Source organism: Theobroma cacao, chromosome 6 (assembly GCF_000208745.1).
Source record: "Theobroma cacao cultivar B97-61/B2 chromosome 6, Criollo_cocoa_genome_V2, whole genome shotgun sequence".
In the NCBI taxonomy this organism is placed as follows: Eukaryota; Viridiplantae; Streptophyta; class Magnoliopsida; order Malvales; family Malvaceae; genus Theobroma; species Theobroma cacao.
This window is the reverse complement of record NC_030855.1, coordinates 5,442,533-5,457,796: the sequence shown is the minus strand read 5'-3', so window position 1 is coordinate 5,457,796 and position 15,264 is coordinate 5,442,533. Positions and strand designations below refer to the sequence as shown.

The 15,264-nt window shown below is 36.6% G+C and overlaps 1 protein-coding gene across 1 annotated transcript; it reads left to right on the top strand.

The window, feature by feature from the left end:
* On the top strand, positions 1,805-5,805 carry LOC18595524. Its single transcript, XM_018122719.1, has 3 exons — positions 1,805-1,930; positions 3,368-5,156; positions 5,236-5,805. The coding sequence occupies exons 2-3, from the start codon at positions 3,425-3,427 to the stop codon at positions 5,631-5,633; spliced, it is 2,130 nt and encodes a 709-aa protein (XP_017978208.1). The 5' UTR covers positions 1,805-1,930; positions 3,368-3,424; the 3' UTR covers positions 5,634-5,805.

Below are 15,264 nucleotides of genomic sequence, written 5' to 3'. Positions count from 1 at the left end.
ATGTAATGAATGTCATACAGATGACTATTATTATGATATTATCATTTTTTGGTAAATGTTATTATTATGGTATTATCTCTGTCATGGACTTGTAACGCCTTATTATTTGGTGTACACATGTTTTTAGTAGTTTTTCTTTTGACCATTTTTATATATTAGTTGAATTATATATACACGTGTTTGTACATATATGTATAACACACATGAAATTTTAATAATTACTAAGAAAAACACATTATTGTTATCTTATACATTGATAAAGAAAAAATTATAAGAAGTTTTAACTAATTATGTGTTTTTTCATTTAAAAAAAGTTAACACTAATTACAATAATCAAATAAAGATTTGAAATCTAATTTTGATCGTGCATTTGCCATTTATGATTAAACTCAAAACTCAAAACTCAAAACTCAAAAGTAAATCAACATCACTGCAAAAACAAATTTTCGTGAAAGCATATAAAAGTTTAATTTTTTATAAACTAATATATTTAAGTTTTTACCATCAAAATTCATGAGTTAGAGTGATATGAAAATCAAATCATATTCACTTAAATTGAGTTATGTTAAGTTTTGTATTCATATTTTTATATTTTATCTTCCATCCATGAAATGAATGCCATACCAGTGATTATTATTATGATATTATCATTTTTTGATAAATGTTATTGTTATGGTATTATCTCGATCATGGACTTGTATTGCTTTATTATTTGGTGTACATGTGTTTTTAATAGTTTTTTCTTTTGACCATTTTTATACATTAGTTGAATTATATTACACATATTCGTACATGTATGTATCACACACATCAAATTTTAACAATTACTCATAAAAACACATTATTGTTATTTTATACATTGATAAAGAAAAAATTAGAAGAATTTTTAACTTATTATGTGTTTTTTTATATAAAAAAATTAACACTAATTATAATAATCAAATAAAGATTTGAAATCTAATTTTGATTATACATTTGCCATTAACGATTAAACTCTAAAATAAATCACCGTCACTACAAAAACAAATTTTCTTAAATGCATGTAAAAATCTAATTTTATGCTAAACTAATATATTCAAGTTTTTACTATCAAAATTGATGAATTAGAGTAATATGAATATCAAATCATATTCACTTAAAACGAGTTATATTAAGTTTTTGTGTTCATATTTTTATGTTTTATCTTCCACTCATGTAATGAATGCAATACCGGTGACTATTATTATGATATTGTCATTTTTTGGAAAATGTTCTTATTATGGTATCATTTCTGTCATAAATTTGTAACGTCTTATTATTTGGTGTATACGTGTTTTTAGTGATTTTTTCTTTTGACAATTTTTATATATTAGTTGAATTATTTATACACGCGCGTGCACATGTATGTATCACACACACATCAAATTTTGATAATTACTAATACAAACATCTTATACATTAATAAACAAAAAATTAAAAAAACTTTTAACTTATTATGTGTATTTTTATTTATAAAATTAACACTAATTATAATAATCTAAATAAAAATTAAAAATCTAATTTCACTTTGATTAAATTCTAATGCAGCAAGTGTGATGGAAAGTGGGTTTCAGGTAGGAGGCAAAGAGCTTGGCAGGAGAAGATAAGCCCGAGGAAACTAGGTAGTGGGTCCCTTCTGTCAGCAAAACAGAAAAAAATTGTGGGTCCCCATATGATACCACTGGTCCACCGCATAGACACCTTGGGCTCTACCTACACAAAACAATAACAGTGAATCAGTGATAAACACACAGCTAGAAAGAAGCCACTCTCATACTATCAAAGCTCTGTCCTTTGCTATTAGCTTCTTTCTTCTACTGTCTGTCGTTCGCTTCTCCTTGTTTTCTCAACAGCTCTCCTTAACCACCCCCCAAAGAAAAAGTCCTTGTCAATCTTCACGTCTCCCTGAAAGGTATCTCCTTTCCCTTTCAAACATGTCCTCATGTTTTTTGTGCATGTATTCGTTTGACTTTCTTTGTCTTATCTATGATCAAAGATCATCTATGTCATTGTAAGATCAACCTTGAGAAAGGGTTTTTCTTTTTCTTCTGTCTTCTTTTCAGATTTATGGGTTGTTTTCTTGTTTCTTTTAAATATAAGCCTTCCCTTTTGTCTCTTCGTTTGTTAATCCTTTCTGTTTGTGTTGGTGGCTGGATATTTTTTTGCCATTAGGTGAACTCAAAAGTTAGTCCTTTATATTCAATTTGATATATTTTGCTGCTTCTTTTTTTTTTTTTTTCTCTTGCTTTCTTTCGTTTCCTTTTGGTTTGTTTATCTTTATCAGTAAGAAGGCAGTTGCACACACCTAGGTGAACCTAAAAGCTACAACATCCTTTTCTTTTTGTCTAATTTTTTTATAGCACATATAGCAGATTCTGCCTTTAATTAAAAAAGGGTCTCCTTTCGATACCAATGCTGTATGGACTTTTGTGCTTCACATCGGGTGTTTTTCGAGGACAGTGATCATGTCAAGGTCTAGAAATCTCTGCTTGAAATTAGGAAAAACATTTATTTATTTATTTATTTTTATTATTATTATTATTTTTTGATTGAATGAAGGCTTTCAGGATTGTCATGCTATGCCATTTCTTTCTTGCTATATCTATTAGGGAAGCGACACTTCTCAGTCTCATCTTAAGTCATTGTTTAGAAGCATCAATAAACAAAGAGCATGGCTTAGATTGTCAAGTGCAGTATAGATATAAGTTGGGTCTCTATTTACAAATTTATCTTCATTTAGATACTTAATCAGGCTGAAAAAAAAAAAAATTATTTAGTGTCTAGTTTGGCGTCGTTTTGCATGCACCTTTGCCATTTTAATTCGTCCCTCTTGATAGGCATCTTAAATAATCTTAAACTTGGTATATTATCATACCGTACTAGTACTAGGATTCAAATGTATACTTGCTTCTTTGTTGTTCTATTAAAGCTTTCTTTATATTTCAAAAAATAAGAAAAAGATGTGAAAATGCTCTAGATGGTGAAAATTCTTTTTTGAGGTCTTCACATTTCTTGGATACGTCTACGGCTGATCATGTACTTGTCAGATGTCACGTGTGTAGCTTGGCCTTGTGCCTGCTAATATTATACTTTGGGAGGGAAAGCAATGGTGATATATAAGGGCACATAAACTCTGTTCTTTGACTAAATTTATTTCATGATGGTTTATCAATAGTTCAGTTGATTGCCATAAATTTATCTATGTATGTTGAACATTTTGTCAAATTTCATATCTTCCACTGTAATTGTAATCTATACTGCGTGTGCCTCAACAGTCAATTCCCAATTTGGTTTGGTCATTTTAAAAAGCTTGCTGAAAGTGCTTAACATGTTTACTGGGTATATCCAGGTTCGAACCTCCACATTGGGCACTCTTAAGAAGTAGTATATCTTTCAAATAACTAAAATGGCATCCAGTGAAGCCTCCATCAATGTTCATGATCATGGCAAAGCTGTGGATGGGAAAAAGCAGAGAGTCCAATGCAATTATTGTGGGAAAGAGATGAGTGGCTTTTTCCGTCTCAAGTACCACTTGGGAGGTGTACGTGGAGATGTGATACCTTGTGAAATGGTTTCAGAAGATGTGAAAGAGCTGTTCAAAAACATGTTACCTGAAAGAGGAGGACGTCTCAGCCAGGAAGTCAGAGATCTGTCTCGACAAGATCTTCCCTGGAAGAGGAACGGGTGCCCCAATTCAAATGTTGCCAAGAAAATGAGGCGTCAAAGTTGTAAATCCTCTGGTAGTAGGAGTGGAGAGGATGAAATTATAGATTCTATGTCAGAAGATGATGTGAAAGAACCTGCAATACTTCCCAGCGCAAGGATAGTTTCACAAAGTGCTGTTACCGGTGACCCAGAAGAAGAGTCATCGTGTAAGCAAAACAAAAGATGCATTGGTAGATTTTTCTATGAAACAGGTATCGATCTTACGCTTGTGAACTCTCCAAGCTTTCAAAGGATGATAAATGATACCCATTGTCCTGGTCAGACAAATTATAAGATCCCCAGTTGTCAGGAACTGAAGGGGTGGATTCTTAAGGATGAAGTGAAGGAAATGCAAGAATATGTGGAGAAGATAAGGCAGTCATGGGCAAGCTCTGGATGCAGCATCCTGTTGGATGGATGGATTGATGAAAAAGGTCGAAACTTGGTTAGTTTTATTGTGGATTGCCCACAAGGCCCAATTTATCTTCATTCTTCAGATGTTTCAGCCTCTGTTGATGATGTTGACGCATTGCAGTTGTTGTTCGATAGGGTTATTGATGACGTTGGGGTTGAAAATGTAGTTCAAATCATTGCCTTTTCTACAGAAGGTTGGGTGGGAGCTGTAGGCAAGCAGTTCATGGGCAGGTCCAAGACAGTCTTTTGGACTGTTAATGCATCTCATTGCATTGAGCTCATGTTAGACAAGATTGCGATGATGGGTGAGATCAGAGGGACACTAGAAAACGCCAGGACCATCTCGAAGTTCATTCATGGCCATTTGACCGTGTTAAACCTTTTGAGAGATTATACTGATGGTCATGATCTTATTAAACCTACCAAGGTAAGGTCGGCAATGCCTTTTGTGACTCTGGAGAATATTATAGCAGAAAAGAAAAACTTGAAGGCGATGTTTGCGTCATCTGAGTGGCACACCTCAGCATGGGCTTCTAGAGCAGAGGGGAAGAGGGTGGCAGACTTGGTGGGGGATCCTTCATTCTGGAAAGGAGCTGGAATGGTTGTAAAGACAGCTCTACCTCTTATACGTGTTCTATGTTTGATCAATGGGGATGATAAACCGCAAATGGGGTATATATATGAAACCATGGATCAGATGAAGGAGACAATTAAGAAGGAATGCAATAGCAAGGAATCCCAGTACATGCCCTTTTGGGAACTGATTGATAAGATCTGGGATGGGCATCTCCATAGCCCCCTCCATGCTGCAGGTCATTTTTTAAATCCAAGTCTTTTCTATTCAACTGACTTCCAAAGTGACTCTGAGGTTGCCTTTGGCCTGTTATGTTGTATGGTCCGTATGATTCAAAGTCAGCCAATTCAAGATAAAATCGTACAACAGCTTGAAGCGTATAGAAATTCTGAAGGTGCTTTCGGAGAGGCGAGTACCGTTCAGCAAAGAACCAGATTCTCTTCTAGTAAGAAAACCATACTTTTTCTTCTTTCACAATTTCTCGTAACTTAATTTAATTTTATCCTCTGTGAATGCGGATGCAGCCATGTGGTGGTCTACATATGGAGGACGGTATCCGGAGTTGCAGCGATTTGCCACAAGAATTTTGAGCCAGACTTGCGTTGGTGCTTCAAAATATAGGCTCAACAGGAGTTTGGTGGAGAAGCTGCTGACAGAAGGAAGGAATCCTGTTGAGCAACAACTATTAAGCGATCTGATATTTGTTCATTACAATTTGCAACTGCAGCAGCAGCAGCGTTCTCAATTCGGCGTGAACTATGACATTGCTGGTGATGAGATAGATGCAATGGATGAGTGGATAGTAGATGATACACCAGAGATTGGGTCCCGAGACGGTGATTCAGCTTGGAAGGAGTTGGATGGTGCTGTTAATGGAGGAAGACCTTCATCTCAAGTGAAGGAAGAGTATAGGCAAGTGTAAAGACAAAAAGAGTTGGAGAAAGGACAAGATAAAATCTATCATGAGAATGCAATTTAAACCCTTATAGGCTGTTGAACTGAATGATCTAAGATCTCTCTCTCTCTCTCTCTCTCTGGTCCTGCTATTAACCTTTTCTTTATTTGTAAAAATTATAAGGTTGAGATTTTCATTTGGATATGACATTTTTAATCATAGGATATGTACTCATGTTCATCTTTTCTCTCTCATATCAAAAAAGAATATTGATGGTTTAGTTAGATAATAATTAAAAGTTTTGTGTGATTTATAAATTAAGCAAACAGTAATAATAGAAATAGAAAAATTGTATTGATTGATAGCTTTAGTGAAATTATGGCAATGATACATCTGATGAAGAGTTTTAAATCACATGTAATAGAAGTATTGAAAAAAATGAGAATTCTATATTTGTAATGTTTGGAAACAGCATTGTAATACAGGTGAATGTCGCAAAGTTTATCTTTTATAACTTGAAAAGAGTATGGTAACATATCTACTTCAGTAATTGACAATAATTTATTAACAAAACATTCAGAATAAAAAAACAAAAAAAAACTATTAACGATGATGTTTGTTTTACAATCATTCATTGTAAAAATAAGCTCTTTTTCTTTTGTATTTTTGAATGAAGTTTGGAAAACTTGGGCGTTTGATATTAGATGAATGCTTTTATATTACTTTTTATGTTGGGCTAAAATTTTATGTTATGGTTTTTTAATTTTTGTAGACTCTTAACCAAATGTTTATCATCAATGGTGGACCTAGGTTTAGGCCACTGTGAAGACATTTTTAGATCCCAAAATCACTTCCAAGATTCATGTATAGTAATACTTTCTTGCAATATTTTGAAAGACTCTACTTTCTTTTTTGGGTTTTTGACATCTCATACCATTTGGTGTTGGTGATTTATAATTACGCACATATGCTTTGGCTTGACTTTAGATTCTTGGAAACAAGTAGCAAAGCAAATCGCTTGACATTATCGATGCCAAGTAAATGAGCTTAAAACTTCTTACCAAAAACAATTGCGATATAAAATTCATATCTTCGTGTATACAGATTTGGCATTTACTCTGCTAGAATGCTGCATTCTTGGATAAAGTTTTGCATCTTGATGTGATTTTTTAGTTCTTCAAGTATGGATGCATAGCAACTAATCTTAATCACAAAGTCTTCAACAGCTTTAGAACAACAATACCTGCGGCGAAGGATGAATTTGAGATTGTATACTGCAAACTACACAGTAAGCAGGAATATTCATCTGTAGACAACCTGCCACAACAAACCAAAGCTTGCAGAAATCATGATAGGGTCCAAATGCGATATTACTTTGCTTGTCTTCTTTCTATTTTCTTGCATTCCTTTGGATATATTCAATTTATTGCATCACTAATGCATTTCTGTGCCTACTTCTGTACAGTAAAGAGCTAAAGAGAACCTCAAAAATATTGTAGCGAAACTGAAGTCTCAATAAATCAGAATTGAAAGTCAAGATTGTGGTGAGTTATTAAATCTTTTCTATTTACTATTCTTCTTTATGCGGAAAGATGCTAAGGTGGATGGTTTCATATTTTCTTTATGAATTTGCTCTTGAAAAATAAATTATTTTTAACTTCACTTCTTCCTGTATAATGTCCTTATGGTGTACACTACTTAATACACTTGAACAGAGACGTACAAAATTGATTGTTGTGCTGCTTCTTTCATTTGTATCCAGACTTGGCAAATGTACAAGCAGAAGAATCAAGAAACTGAACCAATTCATTTTGCTTTAATTGGTACACTTTTCTTATCTTTCAATAAAGAATATCTGATTAACAAAATAGCTAAATGATCAGAAGAAAAGAAATGACACTAAACCGAAACCGAAACAAATTACAACTACAAAGACAGGAAATCAAGTTAGAATTTTGTTTTGTTTTCGAAAAAATATCAAAGGAACAGAAGGTTGAACTCAGTAAACCATAACTATGAAAAATCTGAGTCTTAAGTTTTTGTTATTAAGATTAATCAAAAGGAAAATTTTTTTTTTAGCTTTTAAAAATAACGTGTCTTTGTAAATAAGTCTCCAAATAATTTTAATTGTTTTTAGTCACAAGAATAGATTTTGGGACAAAAATGCCCTTAATGAGCCATCTTCGTTGAGGCGCACTCTCAAACAGACGAAAAATGAGAAAATAAATATGCAAAGAATTTGCGAACATCTAATTTTGTGCAAAACATCCATTTTTTTCGCGAAGCTTGTGTAAAATAAAATAATATTGTATGAGATGATTTTTCAAATATTTTGGACATGGCATTCAGATAATAGGAGAAGAGTGATATTAAACCGAACAAGGAACCGGTCGTGATGAATCGAAAGCTTGAAGAATGGTATGAAACCAGAAATCCCTGATACGGTAGTGAATCGAAAGGAGAAAGATGTGAATCCAAAGCACGAAATGGTCGTGCTACAGCAAGCCATATGTGAGACAGTAGTGGCAAGGCAAGGTTTAGAGTTTGTGAAACGGCATGTTGAGAATGTGTGACATGACATGGTGGAAATGTGTAACACGACTGTGACACGACAAGGTTTAGAGTTTGTGACTCGACATGGTTGGAATGTGTGACACGGCAAGGTTTAGAGTTGGTGACATGCCAGCGTTCAGAGTTGGTGACACACCATGGAGGGAATTTGTGACACCCCAGCATTCAAAGTTGGTAACATGCCATGGAGGAAATTTTGTGACACGCTAGCGTTCAGAGTTGGTGACATTCCATGGAGATCAGTGACGTGGCAGGGTTTAGAGTGTGTGACATGGCCTGGCAATTGATGGGTGACACGACATGGTTTGAAAAAGGAAAAAAAATGGGCAAATAACGAGGAAACCGATTGGACTTCAACTGAATGAATTTAATAAATGAATATTTATAGAGAAAATTATGAGGCCATTTCATTTTAATTAAATATTTTTCAAAAATCACAAACGTTTGTGTGAAACGGTTCATTCCTCATTCCTCATTCCCAAACATTCCCAAAGATACTAGAGTATTCGACTTTCTTCTTTGCAAGCTTGACGACACCACAGCAACAATGTCGGTTATCAGTGAAGAAGTCAGTCAATTTGAAAATAAAACTTTTAAAACTTTCTTCTATTCATTGATTTTTTTCTAAGTTTGTGTGATATATTCGTGTCTTTTCAATCTTTGTCAATTGTTATGTTTAAACTATTTTCTTCTCGATTTTATGGTCGAACCAAAGTTTTGAACTACAACAGATATGGCGTGTAGTGGGTAAATTGTTTATTGGGGTCGTTAGTGTGTCACGACATTGGTTATTTTAGGGCAGTTCGTGTAACAGGTCAGTAATTACACTGATTGGCGTATCACACGCCACGGGTATTTTAGGCCAGTTCATGTAAAGACACAGTAATTATAGTGATTGGCGTGTCAGCGTTGGCATGTTACAACATTTGACTTGATACGCATGGCGTGTTACAAGATGTTACGTTATATGCATGGCGTGTTACGACATTTTACGATATATGCATGGCGTGTTACCACATTTTACGTTATATGCATGGTGTGTTACAACATTTTACGTTATATGCATGGTGTGTTACAACATTTTACGTTATATGCATGGCGTGTTACCACATTTTACATTATATGCATGGCGTGTTACCATATTTTACATTATATGCATGGCGTGTTACCACATTATGGGTTAACTCACTTGTGCATGTGTGCCATGTTTTGCAGATGCAGTCCAGACAGTATGAGGATCTTGACAGTTTGCTTATTATACTGAGGGAGAAGTGGGTGTTCAATGTCGTTATTAACACCCATTGTAAATGGTCGCAATTGCATTACATCAACAAGACCCTCCAAGAGAAAGGGGAGTATGATGCAGTGAAGCGTACATGCTTTGGAATGCTGTTGGACGTATATACACAAGGCTACTTCTCCGCTGGTCTCCTGCATAATATCATGATCTGTCGAATCACTATGACAGATTCAATGGAGCATGAGCTATGGTTTGCCATTGGGAAAAGCAAGGCGCGCATATCAAAGCAGGAGTTCTGCCTTATCACTTGACTGAAGTTTGGTTGAATGCCGGATGTGTTCACACGACCGTACGAGGTTGTTACAGATAGAATTCATGCGTGATACTGGAATGGGCAGCAGAGCGTTAAGCTGCAAGCTTTGCTTGATACGTTCCGCGGAGGCAACTTTGAGTGACCAGGAGACACGACCAAGATGACACTTATCTTGATCGTGAATAACATTTTATTGGTCAAGACTACCGTAGACGGGTGACGCCTTGGCTCTTGTCGTTGGTGGAGGACATCGACGCTTGGAATGTCTTCCCATGGGGTCACTACGTTTGGAGGATGACCTTGGACTACTTTTTAAAGGGGTTCGAAGTGCCTTCCTCGAACATGCAAAAGGATCGTTTATGGTACAACATTTTTGAATTCGCGTGGGTGATACAGGTATTGTCACGTAACATTTTTCATTTTCCTTTTGACATAATAATTTATGGTTGTAATCGTTTATCATTTACGGTCTGATAATGGTTACATTTGACTTGCAGTTCTAGGCAATGGAGATAATTTCGGCCTTGCGAAAGATAGTTGCCCCCTCTGCTCAGAAGGACGTCTACCCACGCATGTGCAGATGGCAATGCAATTAGAAGCCAAAAGACTTCTACAAGGCACTTAAGCTGTTGGAGTCATCTCAACAGGTGAGTGAACAACTATTAATTTTTGCTGTGAATTTGTATAATAATTTTTTCTAATAATCACAATCCCTATTTTGCAGTTGTGGGCAGTGGAAACCTTGGAGCCCACCTCGAATGAGGCCAGCCTGGATTATTTTGTGGACATTGATGTCCCGTTATCTGAGAGCCACCAATATGTGCCAATAGGGCACATAGAGGATCGAGCGGACTAAGGCTTAGGTGCGAGGGAAAAGAGGAGAAACTTGAAGCACAAAAAAGCCATTGGTTCCATGAAGCGAAGGTGCACCGCCACTGTTGTCGTCGATGAGTTGTCGGTCCCCGAGTTGATGGAGGAAGGTGATGACCATGGCAATGGCAGTGAAGAGCCGGCAAGGATGGTTCTAAAGGTTTGTGTTTAACAATTCCATATGTGATTATCGAATAACATATCTGTGTTCGTAGTTGGACCATACGACGATAATTCCACAACCCACGATAGGTCCTCCTCAAACTCACAGTGCTAATAAGGAGCCGATAAGGACGGTTATAACAATTTGTGTTCAACAATTCCATATGTGATTATCGAATAACATATCAATGCTTGCAGTTGGACCATGCGACGACAGCTCCTCAACCACTGAGAGGTCCTCTTCAGACGCACAGTGCTAACAACCCCATCGGTAAAATCGGTTCAATAGTTTGTGTTTAACATTTTCACATATGTTTATTGAGTAACACATTAATTTCTGTTATTGCAGTTGAGGGAGGCAACCATAGCCCCTTAACCACCAATTGGTCCTACTCAACCGCAAAGTGGTAACGAGCCGCCGGTAAGGATGTTAAAGTCTAACGGGTAATGTTCAACAATTCCATATATGATTATTGAATAACACAGTAATATATGTTCTAACACAGTAATAAGGCCTGAAATCACAGGTACGTTATTCTATTTTCGCTCATATATTGATCGTTTACGTTTAGTAAGTGTAGTTCTATTTTTTGTTCTCGGTTTATGATTTGTGGTATTATATGAGCTAACGGATTTTTTCATTTGTCTCGTTCTGTAGGGCGATCCTTCATCTCACGGTGCTGGTGAGGACCACGATGATGCTGATGATGGGCACCATGATGAACCTGGTGTACACATTCATGATGATGTTGCTGGTGCTGAAGGAGCCCTGTTCCTAAGGTCGATCCGATTATCGATGCATCTGCATGAGAGGAAGGGGACCTTCACTCAATCGTGGCTGAAGAAGAGGATCTTCCTCAGGTCAATGCATTAGTGGAGGCAGCAGCAAGAGGGGACCATCTTCCTTAAAGCACTCCTGAAGCCACCGGCTCACGATTGTCGTCACCAGAGTCATTTAATGTCCATCATCGTGCAGCATAAATTTCAGACCCAACTGAGTGGGCACGGGTGAAAATGGTGAGCAAATACAAGGCAAGCCCATACGTCAACCCCTTAGTGAGCTGTCAAGATGTAAAGAGCACAATTGTTGAAGCGCACGAAGCTTTCAAGAAAAACGAGTGCACGAGGTAAAATCATAAATAAAATTGCAAATATTGTTTTTTAATGAAACATTAATCCACCAAGGCTTTTCAAACTCATTCTATTACTTATGCAGGCGTAACGTCGGGATCTTAAGAGATCAAGGGGCTGACTTTTTCACAATATTAGAGTATCCCAAAGAAGAAATGACTAGTGAACATATAGATGCATGCCTTAGCGTTCTTTGTAAGCGGATGACAAGGCCGAAGTCAAAGCTGTACACTACCCGTGCATGCGTGGTTGACACGATATTTTTCGTATGTTTATTTGAAAATTTTTCAATTATGAAAATACTAAGTTTTTTATTGCATTAAGTGTAAGCTAATGTATACATGCTTTACAGGACACCATCCATACGCTACACACCTCATTTCCAACTGAAGATGCTCGGTCAACTATGGAAATTCTAAATCAGTTACGAGCATACATGGAAGGTGAGAAGCCGACATACGGGAAAAAATGGGAAGATGTCCATTTCATCCTCGCACCTTGCAATGTGGGTAGGCATTGGGTGGTAGCGAAGATTGACTTGGTGAGGTGGATGATCAAGGTGGTGGACTCCACAAGAACTTTGGATGCTAAGGATAACGGAGTGCAAGCGACTCAGATGACACCCCTTACGACAATTATGCCAATCATCTACCACCAAGTCGGTTATTTCAATAAAACATGCCGAGAGACACGAGATTTGAAGCTGATGCCATTGGAAATTCATTTGCCAAAAGATAAAGTGCATCGGCAAGATGATAGTGTTAGCTGCGGTATGCTCATGATAAGGTACATTGATGATATTTGCAATCAAAATCAATCAGACTTAAGCAGAATATGATTGTAAATATGCGTCACCAATACGCTCTAGAAATTTTTTCCAATAGTTGTGAGAGCGAAACCTGAACATATCGGCCCTTGTCTATACATTTTTTGTATATACAATTAATTTGATTAATTTTAATATTCGTACATTTATACATTACTTTTTCTTTCTCAATTTAAACACAGTGCCTTTAAATTAATATTGCAACCACATGGCGTGTCACACAATTGGAGCATGATGTGTCACCTTTGAAAACTGGAACAAGTCAGTGTGTCATGCCAAGTATCTGGTTCCACTCAGCGTATCACCACAATTGAGGCATGCCGTGTCACCCCACAATATAATAAGAAGTCAACGTGTCACCACAAAAATCTACATGCACTCAGAATGTCACGCCAACTATCTGCTTCCACTCAGCATGTCACCACAAGATGGGGCACGCCGTGTCACCCCACAATATTGTAAAAAGTCAGTGTGTCATCACAGAAATCAGCAAGAAGTCAGCGTGTCACGCCAACTATTTACTTCCACTCAGCGTGTCACTACAAGATGGGGCGTACCGTGTCACTCCACAATAATGCAAGAAGTCAATGTGTCACCACAAAAATGCACTCAGCGTGTCACGCCAACTATCTACTTCACTCAACATGTCACCACAAGATGGGGCGTCTTGTGTCACCCCACAATACTACAAGAAGTCAGCATGTCATCACAGAAATCAGTAAGAAGTCAGCGTGTTACGCCAACTATTTGCTTCCACTCAACATGTCACCATAAGATGAGGCGTGCCGTGTCACCCCACGATAATGCAAGAAGTCAGCATGTCACCACAGAATCTGCATGCACTCAACGTGTCAGCTTAACATAATATATTTTTCAGGAATTTTCGTCCTTATATTTCAATTTTATTTTTAAAATGTTTTAATTTAATAAAAATTAATTATGATGATTCATAGATGAAATTTGATTGGATGATCCATAAATTGTTTAAATTTGTTTGGTCAAGTCATGTGTTTTAATCTTAAATTTCATATCATATGTTTTTAATTAGTCCAAACTTTTCTCTTTCTAGACTTGCATCCTTTGAAGTAAACTCGTTAGTACAATATTATTATTATTATTATTATCTTGTTAAGTGATTGGCTTAAAGTTTTATATGGAGGTATTAATAAGATAAAATAAACGTTGTAATTAAAAAATTACAAAAACAAATTGAATATGAGGATTTAGAAATCTACTAAAGTTAGATGAATTAATTTTATATCTCGTAAGAGATTTAATTGTAAGAACATAAAAGGTTAAATCAAATGAAATAGAAAGGAATTAAATTAAATCATTAATTGTTTAATACAAGTCATAATAAAATGTGAGAAATGAGGTAACAGTATAGAGACTTCGCAAGTCTATTCAATGTTCAAAACTATGGATAAAATGAAATGAATAATCAAATAATATATCTACAAAATTAATAAAAAAAATAAAGACTCATCTACAAGAGGAAACTAACAAACAAAAAATCCAAATATGAATGAATGTAAGATATTGCAAGAGCAAATTGTGACAAAGGTATTGCACATGGGTTACACATTTAGTTAGGTCGACAAGCTGTCTTCATCCACAAGACACCCTACATTTTCAAACATTGTCCTTCGTATTGGACAGTTGTTGTGTGTGTGACCGGTTTGTCTGCAACTTGAACATGCTTTCGGTTGGTGCACTCGTGGAAGCACCGATTGACTTGGAGATGGTGCCGGATTTGTGGATGAAACTGCAAATGGTGATGGGCAATTCTGTCTGTTATGGTCGTACCTCTTGCATTGCGAACATCTTCATGCTTAACTACCTTCACCGGTCGATGGAATCCTTATCTTCCTAAGCCTTCTCGCTTGGTCTCGCCAAGGTGGTGCCAAGACGACAATTTGTTTCACATGAGGGGGGATATCCCACTCGCAAGGATGCTCTACCGGGAGAATGGACCCCGCATAACCCTCCACCAAAACGGTTGTCTTGTAGTAGTCAACGCAAAATTCAATGGCTTCACGTTTGCATTTACTAAAAAATACAATGAACTCAATGTTCAAGCACAATGTAAATACTATGTCAATTAGGGTTCAAATAAGAATAAAGATATTTTGACCTTATTGCTGCAATGGCATGGCTGCATGGCAGTAAATCTGTTTGGAACTCACAACATGAACATGTCTTCATGGACAAGTTTACAAGTCCGTCCATCTTCCCGTCTTTAACTTCAAACTCCACTCGATTGATAGGTTTAACCACAAAGCGATGTGCATCATTGAACTATTTGCTCAATTGCTTGGCAACCCAAAGGCTGAGGGTGGTGGTCACCTTGACGGCCTCCTCGTATCTGTCATAAAGCCAACGCTGGAACATGTCTCTGATGAACTCTATCAAAACAGTGATTGGCATTTGTCTTGCATGCTTCAAGTATGACTTAACACATTTCGCAATGTTAGATGTCATCATTTGGTATCGCCTTGCCAGTGAACAGGCACGTGCCCATCTCTCAAGGCTTATTCTCATAAGG

Excerpts from the sequence above, each read along its gene's own strand:
- LOC18595524 (XM_018122719.1), top strand. The coding sequence starts at position 3,425 with ATGGCATCCAGTGAAGCCTCCATCAATGTTCATGATCATGGCAAAGCT. Across the intron at positions 5,157-5,235 it reads AAGAACCAGATTCTCTTCTA|CCATGTGGTGGTCTACATAT; the intron begins GTAAGAAAACCA and ends ATGCGGATGCAG.